Source organism: Monodelphis domestica, chromosome 6 (genome assembly GCF_027887165.1).
Source record: "Monodelphis domestica isolate mMonDom1 chromosome 6, mMonDom1.pri, whole genome shotgun sequence".
Taxonomy (NCBI): Eukaryota; Metazoa; Chordata; class Mammalia; order Didelphimorphia; family Didelphidae; genus Monodelphis; species Monodelphis domestica.
Window position 1 is genome coordinate 45,130,086 of NC_077232.1, and position 15,589 is coordinate 45,145,674.

At 34.9% G+C, this 15,589-nt stretch overlaps 1 protein-coding gene across 5 annotated transcripts in view; it reads left to right on the forward strand.

The window, feature by feature from the left end:
- IMMP1L (inner mitochondrial membrane peptidase subunit 1) overlaps positions 1–15,589 on the forward strand; it is a 112,111-nt gene that overhangs the window by 64,447 nt on the left and 32,075 nt on the right. For 3 of the 5 annotated variants that reach the window (XM_001368462.4, XM_007497218.3, XM_056801982.1), the window contains one exon: positions 15,264–15,397. In XM_001368462.4, coding sequence (XP_001368499.1) covers positions 15,293–15,397 — 105 coding nt within the window. In that variant the 5' untranslated portion in view covers positions 15,264–15,292. Of the gene's footprint in view, positions 1–13,599; positions 13,680–15,263; positions 15,398–15,589 lie in introns of all 5 variants that reach the window. The other 2 variants (XM_056801981.1, XM_007497219.3) reach the window with 1 other exon arrangement.

Sequence of the window (15,589 nt, forward strand, 5' to 3'; positions counted from 1 at the left end):
GTAGTCGAAATTATTTATTTTACATTTTGTGACTCTTTCTATGTCTTCCTTGGTTTTAAAGTCTTTCCCCTCCCAAAGGTCTGACATGTATACTATTCTGTGTTTACCTAATTTACTTATAGTTTCCTTCTTTATGTTCATGTCAGTCACCCATTTTGAATTTATCTTGGTGTAGGATGTGAGGTGTTGATCTAATCCTAATCTTTCCCACACTGTCTTCCAATTTTCCCAGCAGTTTTTATCGAATAGTGGATTTTTGACCCAAAAGCTGGGATCTTTGGGTTTATCATATATTGTCTTGCTGAGGTCACTTGCCCCAAGTCTATTCCACTGATCCTCCTTTCTGTCTCTTAGCCAGTACCAAATTGTTTTGATGACTGCTGCTTTGTAATATAGTTTCAGATCTGGGACTGCAAGGCCCCCTTCCTTTGTATTTTTTATTTTCATTATTTCCCTGGATATCCTTGATCCTTTGTTATTCCAAATTAACTTTGTTATGTTTTTTTCTAAATCAGTAAAGAATTTTTTTGGAAGTTCTATGGGTATGGCACTAAATAGATAGATAAGTTTGGGTAGGATGGTCATGTTTACTATATTGGCTCGTCCTACCCATGAGCAGTTAATGTTTTTCCAATTTCTTAAGTCTAGTTTTAGTTGTGTGGAGAGTGTTTTGTAGTTGTGTTCATATAGTTCCTGTGTTTGTCTCGGGAGATACATTCCTAGGTATTTTATTTTGTCTAAGGTGATTTTGAATGGGATTTCTCTTTCTAGTTTTTGCTGCTGAACTATGTTGGAGATGTATAGAAATGCTGATGACTTATGTGGGTTTATTTTGTATCTTGCAACTTTGCTAAAGTTGTTGATTATTTCGATTAGCTTTTTGGTTGAATCTCTAGGATTCTTTAAGTAGACCATCATGTCATCTGCAAAGAGCGATAGCTTAGTCTCCTCCTTGCCTATTTTGATGCCTTCAATTTCTTTTTCTTCTCTAATTGCTACTGCTAGTGTTTCTAGTACAATGTCAAATAATAGAGGTGATAATGGGCATCCTTGTTTCACTCCTGATCTTATTGGGAATGCATTTAGTTTATCCCCATTGCAGATGATATTGGCTGATGGTTTTAGATATATACTGTTTATTATTTTTAGGAACGACCCTCCTATTCCTATGCTTTCTAGCATTTTCAATAGGAATGGATGTTGTATTTTATCAAAGGCTTTTTCTGTGTCTATTGAAATAATCATGTGATTTTTGTTGGTTTGCTTGTTGATATGGTCGATTATGTGGATGGTTTTCCTAATATTGAACCAGCCCTGCATCCCTGGTATAAATCCTACTTGATCATGGTAGATGACCCTTCTGATCACTTGCTGGAGTCTTTTTGCTAGTATCCTATTTAAGATTTTTGCATCTATATTCATTAGGGAGATTGGTCTATAATTTTCTTTCTCTGTTTTTGATCTGCCTGGTTTTGGAATCAGTACCATGTTAGGTTAGGAAATTTTTACCTTACATTAAGCCTAAATTTGATTTTTTTAAAGTTCCTCCTAGTTCTTTCCTCTGTTATCATTTCCTCTTTGAGTCCTTTCTTCTAAAGACCTAACATCTGACGTTCCTTTAAGCTATTGTCATGTGACATATCAATGCCCCTTTAGAATCCTGGTTGTCCTTCTATGAACCCTCTAGCTTCCTGATTCCCTTCCTAAACTCTTTTGCTTGCAACTGAATGTAGTTTAATAACTATGGTTTAATCAGGGCAGAGTACAGAGGGGGTAAAACCTTCCTAGCAGCTCCAACTCTCCTAATATAGCATTAGTCAAGCAATAAGCATTTATTAAATACCTGCCTTGTGTTTAATAGCTAGGCAGCATATACCATTGTGCTAGGGAATGGGTATATGGAGACAAGATAAAATAATATCTCTTCTCCAGTCCACCACTTAAAATAACATGCATTACAAGATCTGTGTTATGAATTAAAAGTTCAGTTTATGATAATGAGAAATTAATTGGTGATATGGGACTCTAAACCATTGACTATTATTATCATTAAATGCTAACAAATAAATACCTATCCAATTAGGTAGACAATCAAGAAGCATTTATTAAGCAATTATTTCCTGCCAGATACTTGCACTTGGGATACAGCTAATAAAGCAAAACCAGGACTTCCAGGTAAAAATGGCTGCAGCTTAGACACAGGAATCTACCTCTCCTTGATGCCTACCAATATAGATTACCTCAAAAGGCCAAAAAAGTCTGAATTCATATGAAGGAAGGGACTCCACAGTAGGGCGCAGCATTGAAGGTACTTGGGATTTGGATATTTCCACACTATAAGGGGGTGAAATAGTTTCCACCAAAACCGAGCTGATCTAACCTCCCCTACCCCACCTACAGAGCCCGTGCACTAGACTCAGAGCTAGCACTCGCTAGAATCAGTAAGCGAGCAAGAGGCACCCCTAGGTCCTTTGCAGCTAACTAAGACCACCAAACACCTACCCCTGAGAGCAGCTAATCTCGAGACCCCAATAGGCAGAAGAGCTCAGACCTTGGGCGAGCAGATAGCTCAGAGAAGGGCTGCAAACAGTAGAAGCTCCAGAGACTTAAGAGATGGCCTCAGGCAAAAACTTGTTCCTTAGCTCCATACACAGAGATCCTTCCCTCCTCACTCAGACTTCTGACTGGAAAGGGAAAGAAAAACCACCCTAGTGATGGCAAAAAATGCCCAGGAAAAACAGCTTCCCAACACCAAGAAAAACAAGAACGCTGCATTGACCCCGGATAATTTTTATGGAGGAAAAATCCAGACTACAGAGGAAATAGAAGAAGGGGCAGGCAAATAAATGCATCCAAACCTTCCAAAATTAAAAAAAAAATGGAAATTGGCCACAAGCTCTTGAAGAATTTAAATCGGAGCTTATCAAAAATAATGGAAGAATACTGTAAAGAAAAGTGGGAAATAGTTAAAAAAGAAAATAACAGTTTAAAAGACAGAAACTCACATTTGGAGAAAGAAGCCCAAAAATCAAATGAAATGATAAATAAATTAGAGACTAAAATTAAACAGCTAGAAGCCATGAAAAGCAGGATAGACCTAACCAAAAAGGAAGATCAAAAGATTGTAGCAGAAAACCAGTCTTTAAAGACTAGAATAGGGCAATTAGAAGCCAATAATCTCACAAAAGAACAAGAATTAATAAAGCAAAATCAAAAGATTGGCAAAATAGAAGGGAACATTAAATATCTCACTGAGAAGTTGACTGACCAAGAAAACAGGTCTAAAAGAGACAATTTGAGAATCATTGGTCTACCTGAAAAGCCAGAAATAAACAGAAACATTGGCATCATACTACAATAAATTATTCAAGAAAGCTGCCATGATGTTCTTGAACAAGAGGGCAAAATAGGCATTGAAAGAGTTCATAGAACACCCTCTACTCTAAATCCTCAAAAGACACCCCCCACCGCCCCCCCACCTCCCGGAATGTAATTGCCAAATTTAAGAGCTTCCAAGCTAAGGAAGAAAAATTTACAAGAAGCCAAAAAGAGATAAATCAGATATTAAGGAGCACCAATAAGGATCACACAAGATCTGGCAGTTTCCACACTAAAGGACCTCAAGGCTTGGAATATAATATTCAGAAAGGCAAGAGAATTGGGTCTTCAACCCAGGATCACCTATCCATCTAGATTGACTATATACTGTTAGGGGAAAGTATGGGCATTCAACAAAAAAAAAAAATAGAAGATTTCCAAGTATTTATAAAGAAAAGATCAGAACTAAGTGGAAAGTTTGATATCCAAACGCAAAGATCAAGAGAACCATAAAAAGGTAAATAAGAGAGAGGAAAGGGGGAAAATGTTTTTTTATTTAAATTTTCTTCTTTAAGGGCTTTAATAAGATCAAATGGTTTATATTAATATATGGAAAATCTTATTTGTAACTTTCAAAAATTATATTCACTATTATAGTATTTAGAAGAATCATTCATAGGTAAAGATTTGTGACAAGGAAATCACTTTAAAAGACTGATATATATTAATTTAAGGTCTCCAAGGAATTCAGATATGTAATTCCTAAATGAAAACTCAAGTCAGCCGTCAACCTTTTATAGAGTTTAATTACAAACAGGAGGAAGAAAGGAATTAGAGAGAGAGAGAGAGAGAGAGAGAGAGAGAGAGAGAGAGAGAGAAAGGAAGAGAAGGGAATAGGGCTTAAATACCCTTTCTGTTTAGGCTGGGCCAAAAGGCCCAAGCCCTTAGATAGCTGGGGCACAGAAAGGAGATCAGTCCCTATTACTCATGTGACCAAAATGGAGAAACAGTCTCAGGGGCCTCCACCTCCAGCTTCCTTCAGAGCAAGCTTCTCAGAGCACCTCTCCAACCACTCAGAGCCAAAACTCTCCAACCCCCCTCAGTCCTCAGACCCCTCTATCTTTAAGGAAACCATCCAATTATCCAGGCAAGAAATGGCAAGTATTTGAATTATTGGGTTGTTAATGTAAATTAAGAGAAAGAAATATGTATGAGATATGGTGTCAAAAGAGAAAGTCAAGATTTGGATATATAGGGTGAGTGAGAATGAAGATTCAAAGGAAAATATAATGAGCTCAGTTTTAGACATAGTGAGTTTGAAATACCCATCAGATACTGGTTCAAGATGCCCAATAGGCAGTTGGTGATGTGGAAATAGAGCTCAACAATGGCTACAGCTGGCTCTATAAATATGGGAATCCTCAGTATAGAGATAGATGGTCATTCAGAACAGAGTGGGTTACCATACCATACCAATAGTTAGTATATATGTTTTGAGTGAAGATCTAACAAAGGAATTTAGAAGTAGAATCTTTCAGGAAGGAGAAGCAAGAGAGATCAGTGTTAAGAAAAGCCAAGGAAGATTAGGTCTCAGTATTGTGTTATCAGTCACTATGAAAAATGTAAACATTTTAAAGATTCCATTTATGATCTTGGGAAAAATCAGTTTGAAATGGAATTCATTATGTCCCTTCTCCACCCCCATCCCCTGACTTCCCTATGACTGTTGAGGACATCACCATCTTCCCAGTCACCCAAATTTAAAACCTAGGTTTCATCTTCTACTCTTCGTTCCCTTCTAATTCCCACTGCCTCCTTTCATATCCAATTCATTGTCAAATTTGATCAATTCCATCTTCACATCTCTCCTTTACCTCTTCTCTTCTCTGACACTGCGATTACTCTTGTTTAGGCCCTCATTACCTCACAGTTGGACAATTTGCAATAGCTTTGTGGATGGCCTCCCCACCTCAGATTTATCCCCACTACAGTCACAGTGTGGGAAAATTTTAAAAATAGGCGTTTTCCTTAATCTTCTGTTAACATCATATTGTATTGCAGACAGATGTCATTGAGGCTGAAGATTATATAATTTGCTTTTGTAGCTTTTCATACAATCTATTATTTCCCTATCACAATTTTAACCTATTTTTCCCTTTAAAAGCGAGAATCTCTTATAAACATTTTGACCGTGTTTTAAAATGAGGCTGCACTAGTAGAAAGTACTAATCTCATTCCCACCTCCCTTATTAGCCTGCAGAGTATTCATGTGCATGAACTTATGGTCTTTTGTCGTTCTCCAAGTTCTCTTTATTTTATTCTGTATCAGCTAATATAAGACTTTCTAGGTTTTTTTCTGAAACCATCTCCTTCATTATTTTTTATAAAGCAATAGTAGGGTTTTCTAAGTATGCCAACTTGTATAAGATATAAATTTGTTTTTTCTTTGTCTATGTTTATTCACTCAGTGCTATCCATTTCTGTTTTATGGATCCCACTTATATTTAAAATTATAATTATTAGTTGTTTATTTCCTTCCATCTTATTTTTCTCATGGTTTATTTAGCCTTTTCTCCCTCTCTTTTTACCCTATTCAACCTCAGAAGTCTAATTTACTTCTGACCACTGATTTCCTAATCCATATGCCTTCTAAGTGTCCCTCCCTTATCCCTTTTCCTAGCTCTCTTATTTCGGTGTAAGTTATATAGACATTACATTATTTCCTCTTTAAACTATTTCTGATGAGAATTAGATTCTATAACTACCAGCCTCCACCCTTCCTTCCTTCCTTCCTTCCTTCCTTGCTTCTTTCCTTCCTTGCTTCCTTGCTTCCTTGCTTCCTTGCTTCCTTCCTTGCTTCCTTCCTTCCTTCCTTCCTTCCTTCCTTCCTTCCTTCCTTCCTTCCTTCCTTCCTTCCTTCCTTCCTTCCTTCCTTCCTTCCTTCTTCTTACTTTCCTTCCTTCCTACCTTCCTTCATAACAGTTCTTTCATTCATGCCTCAATTTTGTAAGATAATTACTCCATTTTACCTCTTCCTACCAGGCTTATGATCTCATCAGAAGAGTCACAGAGCTCTCTATGCAATGTCTTATAACATTAGGACTAACTACCTAAATATTTGTTCAGATATTACTATGAATAGGACTCTGATTCAGAAAGGAAGGAAGGAAGGAAGGAAGGAAGGAAGGAAGGAAGGAAGGAAGGAAGGAAGGAAGGAAGGAAGGAAGGAAGGAAGGAAGGAAGGAAGGAAGGAAAGAAGGAAGGAAGGAAGGAAGGAAGGAAGGAAGGAAGGAAGGAAGGAAGGAAGGAAGGAAGGAAGGAAGGAAGGAAGGAAGGAAGGAAGGAAGGAAGGAAGGAAGACAGGCATCAGCTGTCCTCTTACCAGTTTTAGTATAAATCTTCCTTTTCCAACAACTGTTAAGTAGTCTACTAGGGTGATCAGATATACTTTGTCTTAAAAATTCCTTTACTTTTTCATGAGAGTTGGATCTACTTTTAAGGGAGGAAAATCCAAAGAAGTTTGAGAATCTTCTTCATGCTCCATTTTTTATAAGGAACATTTTTCTCCTGCCTTATTGCGACCACTAATCTGTCCATAAGATTCATAATTTGAATATTTATCTTCCAAATATAGATCCTTCCTTTCTACCCCTTAGAGCTTTCCTTTGTATTAAAGAATCACAAAGAAAGAAAAATGCAATTCAGTAAACTAAGCAACCCATCAGTTGTGTTTGAGAATATCTTCAGGGTTTCACACCATACTTTCTCATCTCTGCAAAGGAGAAGTTGCATTCTCTCTTACTAAAACTTAAAGATAGAAGTAATTTAAACAGCACTTTCTATTTTATTTAAAGATCAAGCTCTATTTTAACCTGCCAGTTTGATAATTTTATGAGAATGTTTCCTTATAAACATTTGGTGGGTGTGAGGAGGGAGTGTAAGTTTGAGGGGTAAAAAGGCTTTATAGTTGCAATGAGTGCTAGTTGGGAGTTAATTACAAGGCATCTCAATGAATCAGGACTATTGTATAATGTTGGATAGTACAAAGACAACATCATTTTGTTTTTAAGTAGTCTTTAGCTGAGTGGAAACAGTATTGTATAGTAGCTCAGACTGATTTGAATTTTGGCAAAGCACTAAGTGATTTACAATCCAATTTCAGCTTTTCATCTGTATTAATAGTATTTTCATGATGAATGCCATGTGGCTTATGTATTCTCTACTAATACATTGTTTCTAACAGGAAAAAAGTACTCTATTTTAGTTTCTAAATACAATATCCATTTTCTTGTTCTTGGTGTTAAATGCCATCATTCTCAGAGATGGTATCTCAATTAAACTTTAGGGTTTTTTTCCTCACCCTTTTTCTTCATTTTTATACTTCAAACAATAAAGTGCCTAGTATTCATATATAGGAGAAATCATGGGAAGCCTAGCTAAGAGAAATGTTCATTTTAGTTTGGCAAAGTTCATTTTCTGTTGGTCAACCCTTAAGTCCTTTCTGATACTTCCCACGTTCACTTTCAGAATATGAAAAGTATCTTAAAACCTACATAAATTTTAAAATATGATAATATTGTTTGCGGTGTGGTATATTTTGGTTTTCACTTTAAATGGGTTTTTATTTTTCTAATTATTTTTTACTTAATAAAAAAGTTTTCATATATTGTTTTAACCTAGAATTATATTGCTTGAAGTACATTAAGACATCTCTATTTGATACATTGTTGGTTTCTTTTAAAACCAAGCAGATTGTAAATTTCTTAGAGAACAGGACAGGTTATATGCATGTCTTTTTCACCTTTGTGATCCTTACAGTATCTAGCATATAATATAATTTCAATGACTATCTATCGGATAGTTCAAGTTCTTGAAGATTTGTCATTTGGAAGAGGGATTGGACTTATCCTGTTTGATCCTAGAGGGCAGAACCTATAGCAATAAGTGGAAGTTGTAAAGGAGTAAATTTAGACCTGATGCCAGAAAAAATTTCCTAGCAATTATTGTTGTCTAGAAGTAGAATGGGCAGTCTCAAGAGGTGATACAAGAGGTAGTAACAAGAGTTACCCTTCTTTGGGGATCTTTAAAGTCAGTAATTATTAGGTATGTATTTTAATGGTTATGAATTGGACTAGATGGCCATAGAAAGTTATGTGATTTTGAATGAAGATTAAATTAATCAATGATGGAAGTAAATTAGGTTTAAGGGATCATTTAATAAGTACAGTTTTCGGTAGCTAAGTAGGACTTAAGTAGTATTTACTAACCATTTTCATTATATGACACACTTTTGGATGTCTGTTATCTATAACATCTATTTAATTGTATATCAAACCTGCATCTTTACATCTTTTTCATAAGAAATTATTTTACCACATTAGTTAATTTATCAAATACTTTGCTAAAAATCTAAGTAGGAGAAAAGCTAACATTTTCAGTGGATAGAGCACACTGGACATGGAATCAGGAAGACCTGAGTTCAATCTGGGCTTACTAACTGTGTGACCCTTTGCAAGCCACTTGACTTCTGCTTGCCTGAATTCACTGGAGGAGGAAATGGCAAACTATTCCAATAACTTTTCCAGAAGACTCAATGGATGGCATTGACATGCTATTTCCCATGGTGTCTTGAAGAGTCAGACAGTCGATAGGTACACGTCTACTTTATTTCCAGGTCTTTATTGCCACAAATGGAACTACTTTGAATGCTTTGGGGTGTGTGTATGTGTTGGGTGGGGGGTGGGGGGTGGGAAGGGAGGTTTGCACAACTCCATGATGCCTTTAGAAGTTCACCAATTTACCACTCTACTCTTAGCCTTCTAATATTTTCAGTTCCTATCTTTGACTTTTTCCAATTTCTATCTTTTCATTAGATGGACTTCAATTATTTTAACTTTAACTTTTCTTACCATTTATGATTTGGATTATATTTTCATGAGGCCTTTTATTGGTTATAATTTATCTTTTAATAACTAATCCTATTCTTTGGCAACTTATCAAATAGGGCATGTTTTTTCATATTTATGTATATTTTTATCAAACTTCTTTTAAATTTGGATATCAGAATTTTTTCAGTGATTTTACCCTTTTACCATTTATATTGTAGTTTGCAATCTAGTTTGAGATCTAGTTCTGATAGATCTCATTTTTTTATTATTATTCTGATCTTTTGTGCCTCAATATAAATTTAATTATTTTTTCCCAATTCTGTTATTCTTTTAGGAATTTGATTTAGTAAATTATGCATAAGTAAGTTCATTTAGGTTGTATTGCAATTTTTATCATGTTGACTTGATCTACTCATGAGCAGTAATTGTTTCTTCAATTATTTAGTCCTATCTTTACTTCTACAAATAGTTTTTTATAATTTGATTCACATCCTACCTGTGTGAATCTTGATGGATGTATTATATATTATACACATTATTGTTTATTTAGGTATTTTGAATTGAGTTTTTTCTTTCTAGCACTTTTTGCTAGGATTTATTGCTTAAATAGGGGAATGTTGATAATTTATTTTGATTTATTATGTCATACAACTTTGTTGAAATGTTCATTTCAGGTCATTCTTAGTTGACTCTGGTGTTCTCTAAGTATATTATCATATCATCTACAAAAGTTTTGAATTTATTTACTCTTTTCCTATGCTTTTTCTTTAATCTCTTTCTCATGTCTTCTTGTACCCAATATTTCTATCACTTATAAAGTAATGGTGATTGTAGGTATCCTTGCTTTTTTGTTCAATAGTTTTTCAGTTGTTACAACTCTTCTTAAACCAATTTGGAATTTTCTTGACAGATATACTGGAGTAGTTTGCTGTTTCCTTTTCTAGCTCATTTTTTTGATGATGAAGCTGAAGCATTATCTGAGGCAACTATACCAAGATAAGATCCAGATTGATAAATGACATAGATATAAAGTGTCACATCATAAACAAATAAGAAGATCAAGGAAGAAGTTACATTTCATATCCATAAATAGGGAAAGCGTTCATGGTAGATAGATCATAGAAAGGATCAGATAAAACTATATGGACAATTTTAATTAATTACCCAGCTACCCAGATCAGATTTGAACTCAGAAAGATAAATCTTCCTGACTCCAGGCTGGTACTGTATTTACTGTGTCACTTAGCTGCCCATGCTTGATTTGCCTTTGATCTTATTTGAAAGGACCTTTAACTATTTTCCTATTTATGTATGACATTTCTTCTAGGATTTAATAACTTTTATTGTTTCAAAAAGAAGTCAACTAGACCTTGTACTAAGTGCTGGAATTTTGAAGAAAAACCAAAGACAGTCTCTGTCGCCTGTAGACTAATGTGGGAAACAACATGGGAACTCCTATATATAGTACAGGAGAAATTTTAAATGATCAAAAAAGGAAGGGCCTAAGAATTAAGGAGGACTGGCAAGACTTCCTACTTAATTTGTGATTTTAGCTGGGACTTGAAGGAAGTCAGAGCAGCCAGGAGGCCAAAAAAATAAGCATGGGGAAATAGCCAGCAAAAATCCCTGGAATTGAGAAATGGAGTGTTTTATGTGAGGAACAGTAAAGAAATCAGTATTCCTGGATCAAGAGTATGTGAGGGGTAAGTAGGGATAAGAAGATGGAAAATTAGGGGTTGGGGCCAGCTTATGAAGGACTTCAGACACCAGATAATTTTCTATTTGATCTTAGAGGTGATAGAGAATTGCTGGATTTGACTGTGAGGCAGAGGGGTGATATAGTCATTGCACTTTAGGAAGATCACTTTGACAGCTGGAGTGAGGACAGATTTGAGGCGGGGAGGTCATGTAGAATACTATATTGCAATTGTTCATATGTGAAGTGATGAAGGCCTGAACCAGGGTGATGACAGTGTCAAATGAGAGAAGAGGGTGGGGTTGGTGGCTATGGAATATAGGAGAGATTCTGTGAAGGTAGAATTGAAAGGACTTGGCTATAAATTGGATAAAGAGGTATGGTGAGTAGTAAGTAGATCAAGGAGCTGAGGAGGATACCTAGGTTTTGAGCCTGAATGATAGGAAGAGGGGTGGTGCCTTTGACTGATAGGGAAGTTAGGAAGGAAGGAGAGATTAGAGTGGAAGATAATGAGTTAAATTTTGAACATGTTGAGTTTAAGATGTCAACAGAACATCCAATTCAAGATACCCAATAGACAGTTGTGTAAGGATAAGGGATAAGGGAGTTTTCTTTTTCAGTTGGTTATGTGAGATTGGAAGGTCAGCTAGGGCTGAATCAATACATGCATTCCTATGATTTCTAGAATTTTTAATAAAAACAGTTGGATTTTATAAAACATCTTTGTAACATCTATTGATAGATTCATATGTTCTCATTATTCATATTATTAACATGATTTATTATATTGATGGTCTTTTCAAAGTTGAACCAACAGCATTCTTGGTATAAAATTGCTGGTCATAGTGTGTAATATTTCCAATATATTGTTAGAGCCTACTTGAGAAATATTTTATTTCAAAATTTTTCATGAATATTCTTTAGGTATATTGATCTGTAGTTTTCTTTCACTTCTTTTAATCTCAGTTTTAGTATCAAGGTCATATTTGTATCCTAGAAAGAAATTGGAAAGGTGTTATAAAGATAGGTTTTATTCTCCCCTTGTCAATTTTTAGCTAAAAATCAAGAACTTAAAGTACCTCTACTTGACACTAAGAGAGTTCATGAGTCACTTACTAGGATAAGCTCACAACTCCAAAGGTCACTGCCCCCCCTCCTTGGGCAGTGCTGGGCAAATTGAAAGACTAATTAGTTCCTGTAAAGTGGGGGAGCGACAGGAAGTGACCTGAGAAAACTGCTTTAAAAAGGCCAGCTCAAGGATTCAATCACTCTCTGTACTGATAACTGGACTGGAGAAGGAGACTCTTTTCTTCGATCCTTTGGTGGTGAGTAGGGTGATTCCTTTCTTAGTTCTTTGGTGAGGAGACCCTCTCTGCTTGTTGGTGCTTCGGTGGGACACTCCCTTCAGTGTCAGTTCTGGTGAGATTCTTGGTGGTCTTAGCCTCCTGTGCACTGAAAGTTCTTGGTGGATTCTTCAGCATCTCCTGGCTCTTTGGATTTCAGTTTCCTAATTAGGACTTTGGATTCTGGTGAGATTTGCTTTTGGATTCACATTTACAGTCTGGAAACATTAGGATTAAATTAGGGTATTGGTAGCTAGGCAATACTTTCTATCTCTTTACCTACATTTTCCCACTTTGATTTTTTCCACCTCTTTGTAAATAAAGCTGCTAAAAGTCATTTTGACTTAAGCTATAATACTTTTAAGCCTGAGACCACAATATTGCTTTAGAATTCTCATATTTAGCATAAAACCTAAATTTAAATTCTTACAGTGTCTTCTCATGTTATTGCCATTTATGTGGTGTTGGAACTAACTTTTTTCAGCTTTTGATAGAATTAATTAATCTGCCTGGCCCCCCCGGAATCCATTTTCCTGGTAGTCGATTGAGTGGTTCATTTCTTTTTTCTTTTTTTTTTTCAGTCTGGGTATTTTATATTTCTGTAAGTACTCACCTAATTCCCTAAATTATCAGTTTTGTTAAATATGATTGGGCAAAGTAGTCTCAGGTAATTTCTTATATTTCTTATTTATGTGTTGTAAGTACTACTTTTTTTTTCATTTTTGATATGGATAGTTTGTATTTTCTTTCTTTAAGTTATGTTGGCTATTTTGTTAGTGTTTCTTTTTAATAGCTCCCAGTTTTATTTTTTGGTTCAGTAGTCTTTTTTCTTTGTTGGCTAAGTTTTTTCTTTAATTTTCATTATTTATATATCTTTTCAGTTGTTTTGATTTGCTTGTTCTTTTAATTGCATGACATTTTTGTTGATTGGTTTTTTTACTCTTTTGTTGATGAAAAGACTTAATACTATTTCCCTCCAGAATTGTTTTAGCTGAATCCCATAATTTTTTATGTTGTTATTTGATTATTGTCATTTTTGATGAAATATTCTGTTCTATAATTTGTTTTTTGACTTGCCAGTTATTTAGAATTATTTTTTAAGTATCCAGTTTATAATTCTTCTTAATGGTCCTTTATAAAATATACTTTTTATTGCATTATGACCTACAAATGATGTATTTATTATGCATATTAATGCTTTCTCATTATTTCCCTTGAAATTCTAGATCTTTTGTTCTTCCAAATGAATTTCATTGTTATTTTGGCCTGATCATTTTTTGATGATGACATATTGGTTCTTTGTGATCACTGATTCCTTTTTTCGATGATCAGTAACCATCCCTTTAAATTACAGGTTCTGACTTTTTCCAGGAATCAAATTCAGCCTCACTGGTTCATAATTTGCAGAATATTCTCTCTCATTTTATTTGAAATGTAAGTAGTTGCCTTTCTCCACAATCTCTCTCAGCTACTGCATCTTCCAGTTCCTTCAATATTCAGATATCTAGTTCGTGTGGACTGGGTAACTTAAATCTAGCATAGATTGCTGGATACTTTTTTGGTTGTATATTTACTGAATTCATTTTCACCTCCCTAGCAGTCATTTAGTCCAAAGACTATCCTCCCTGGCCAAGAAAATAGAAACAAAATATGAATTGAGCAGCAATTCTTTCTTTCCTCTGTCCCATATCCCATCCCATGTCCCCTCTTTCCTTCCAGTAAGGTCTTATTTCTTCTTTGCTTCACCCGTTTGGCCCAAAGAAGTAAAACAAAGAAATAAACCAACCCTAAAGCAGCTTTTCATTGTCCTTCACTTTCTTAACCTGACTCATCTCATTCTGAGCATCAGTGTTCCTAATGTTTTTCTTGCAGTACCAGGGCAGATATACCTTTGTTCTCTCTTACAACTCCCTGTCCTTAGTAGGGATTTGTCTGTGCATCTGTAGAAAATTCTATAGATAACTACCATTGTTCTTTCTTATCAGAATTCTTTAGTCCAGTTTTCCAACTAGTATGCTAAGGCAAACTCCTCAGAATATTTCATGCACTTTTTTATAACTGTTAAGGATAAACACCAATATTTCATTAAGGGGGAATTTGATTCTTTGAGGAGCTACTTTACTACTCCATTGTCTACTCCACAAGTTATTTTTTAAGCTATAGGGTAGAATAAATGATCCATTAAACAGTAGAGTATACTTTGAAGAATACCAGGATCTTCCAAATGCTCTAAAATATCTTATCAACCTTTTGTGATTTCTTCATTTTCCATTAATCTCTTTCAGTTAAGACATTTTCCTCACAAGATCTCTGATTAAATATGTGTATGCTACTTTGCTTAGTGGCAAAGCAGGTAAAGAGTGATGAACATAGAGACAGAAGGACCTGAATCTTAAAGCCCAACATAGACTCTTTTGCGCCTTTTGACCCTATAGAAGTCATTTAATTTGTTCTCATCTTTAGAATGAAAATATATAATAGTACTTGCCTCACAGGGTTATTTTGAGGATTAAATGTGATACATAAGATATATATGGTATATATATATATATATATACACACACACACACACACACACACACATATATATATATACACACACACACACACACACATATATATATATACATATATATATATATTTCATGCTTTGAAAGCCTGAAAATTATATATAAATGCTAGTCCATTTCCCCTGGGGCTATTTACTTTGTATATATTTGTATAAAAATGTAAATAGATACATTTTCTCCTGTTAAAATGTAAATCTCTTGAGAGCAAAGATTGTTTTGCTGTTGTCTTATATCCCAATATTTTGTATAGTGCTTGGCCATGGAACAGGCCTAAAGGGACTTACTGATAGACTGATTAATTTCTAATAGAGATTCTAATGATATTTAAGTCCTTACTTTCTCTCTTAGAATTGATTTTTTTTTCAAAAATATATTCATTTTTAAATGTTGCATGTTGACAATGAGTTTTTAATCATTGATTATTTTACTTTTAAAAATTTATCCTCAGGCCAGTGGTGTCCGAATCTGCATAGAACTATGCTTCGAAGTATTATGGGAAAAACCTTTCGACTTCTTGGCTATACTCTTCAATATGGCTGTATAGCTCATTGTGCCTTTGAATATGTCGGTGGTGTTGTTATGGTGAGTTTTGAATATTCAATGATAGTCACACTAGTAAACATTTAAATTTTGGTAAAAGATCTATATCTAGGCTTTTATTAGTTGGCCACAAATCATATCGTTTGAAATGCAAAATATTCTTAAATTCTAGGGTCATATAAAGATTTGACTGAGTAAGATTTTCTATACTGTCAAGTCCATTATCCCATTAAG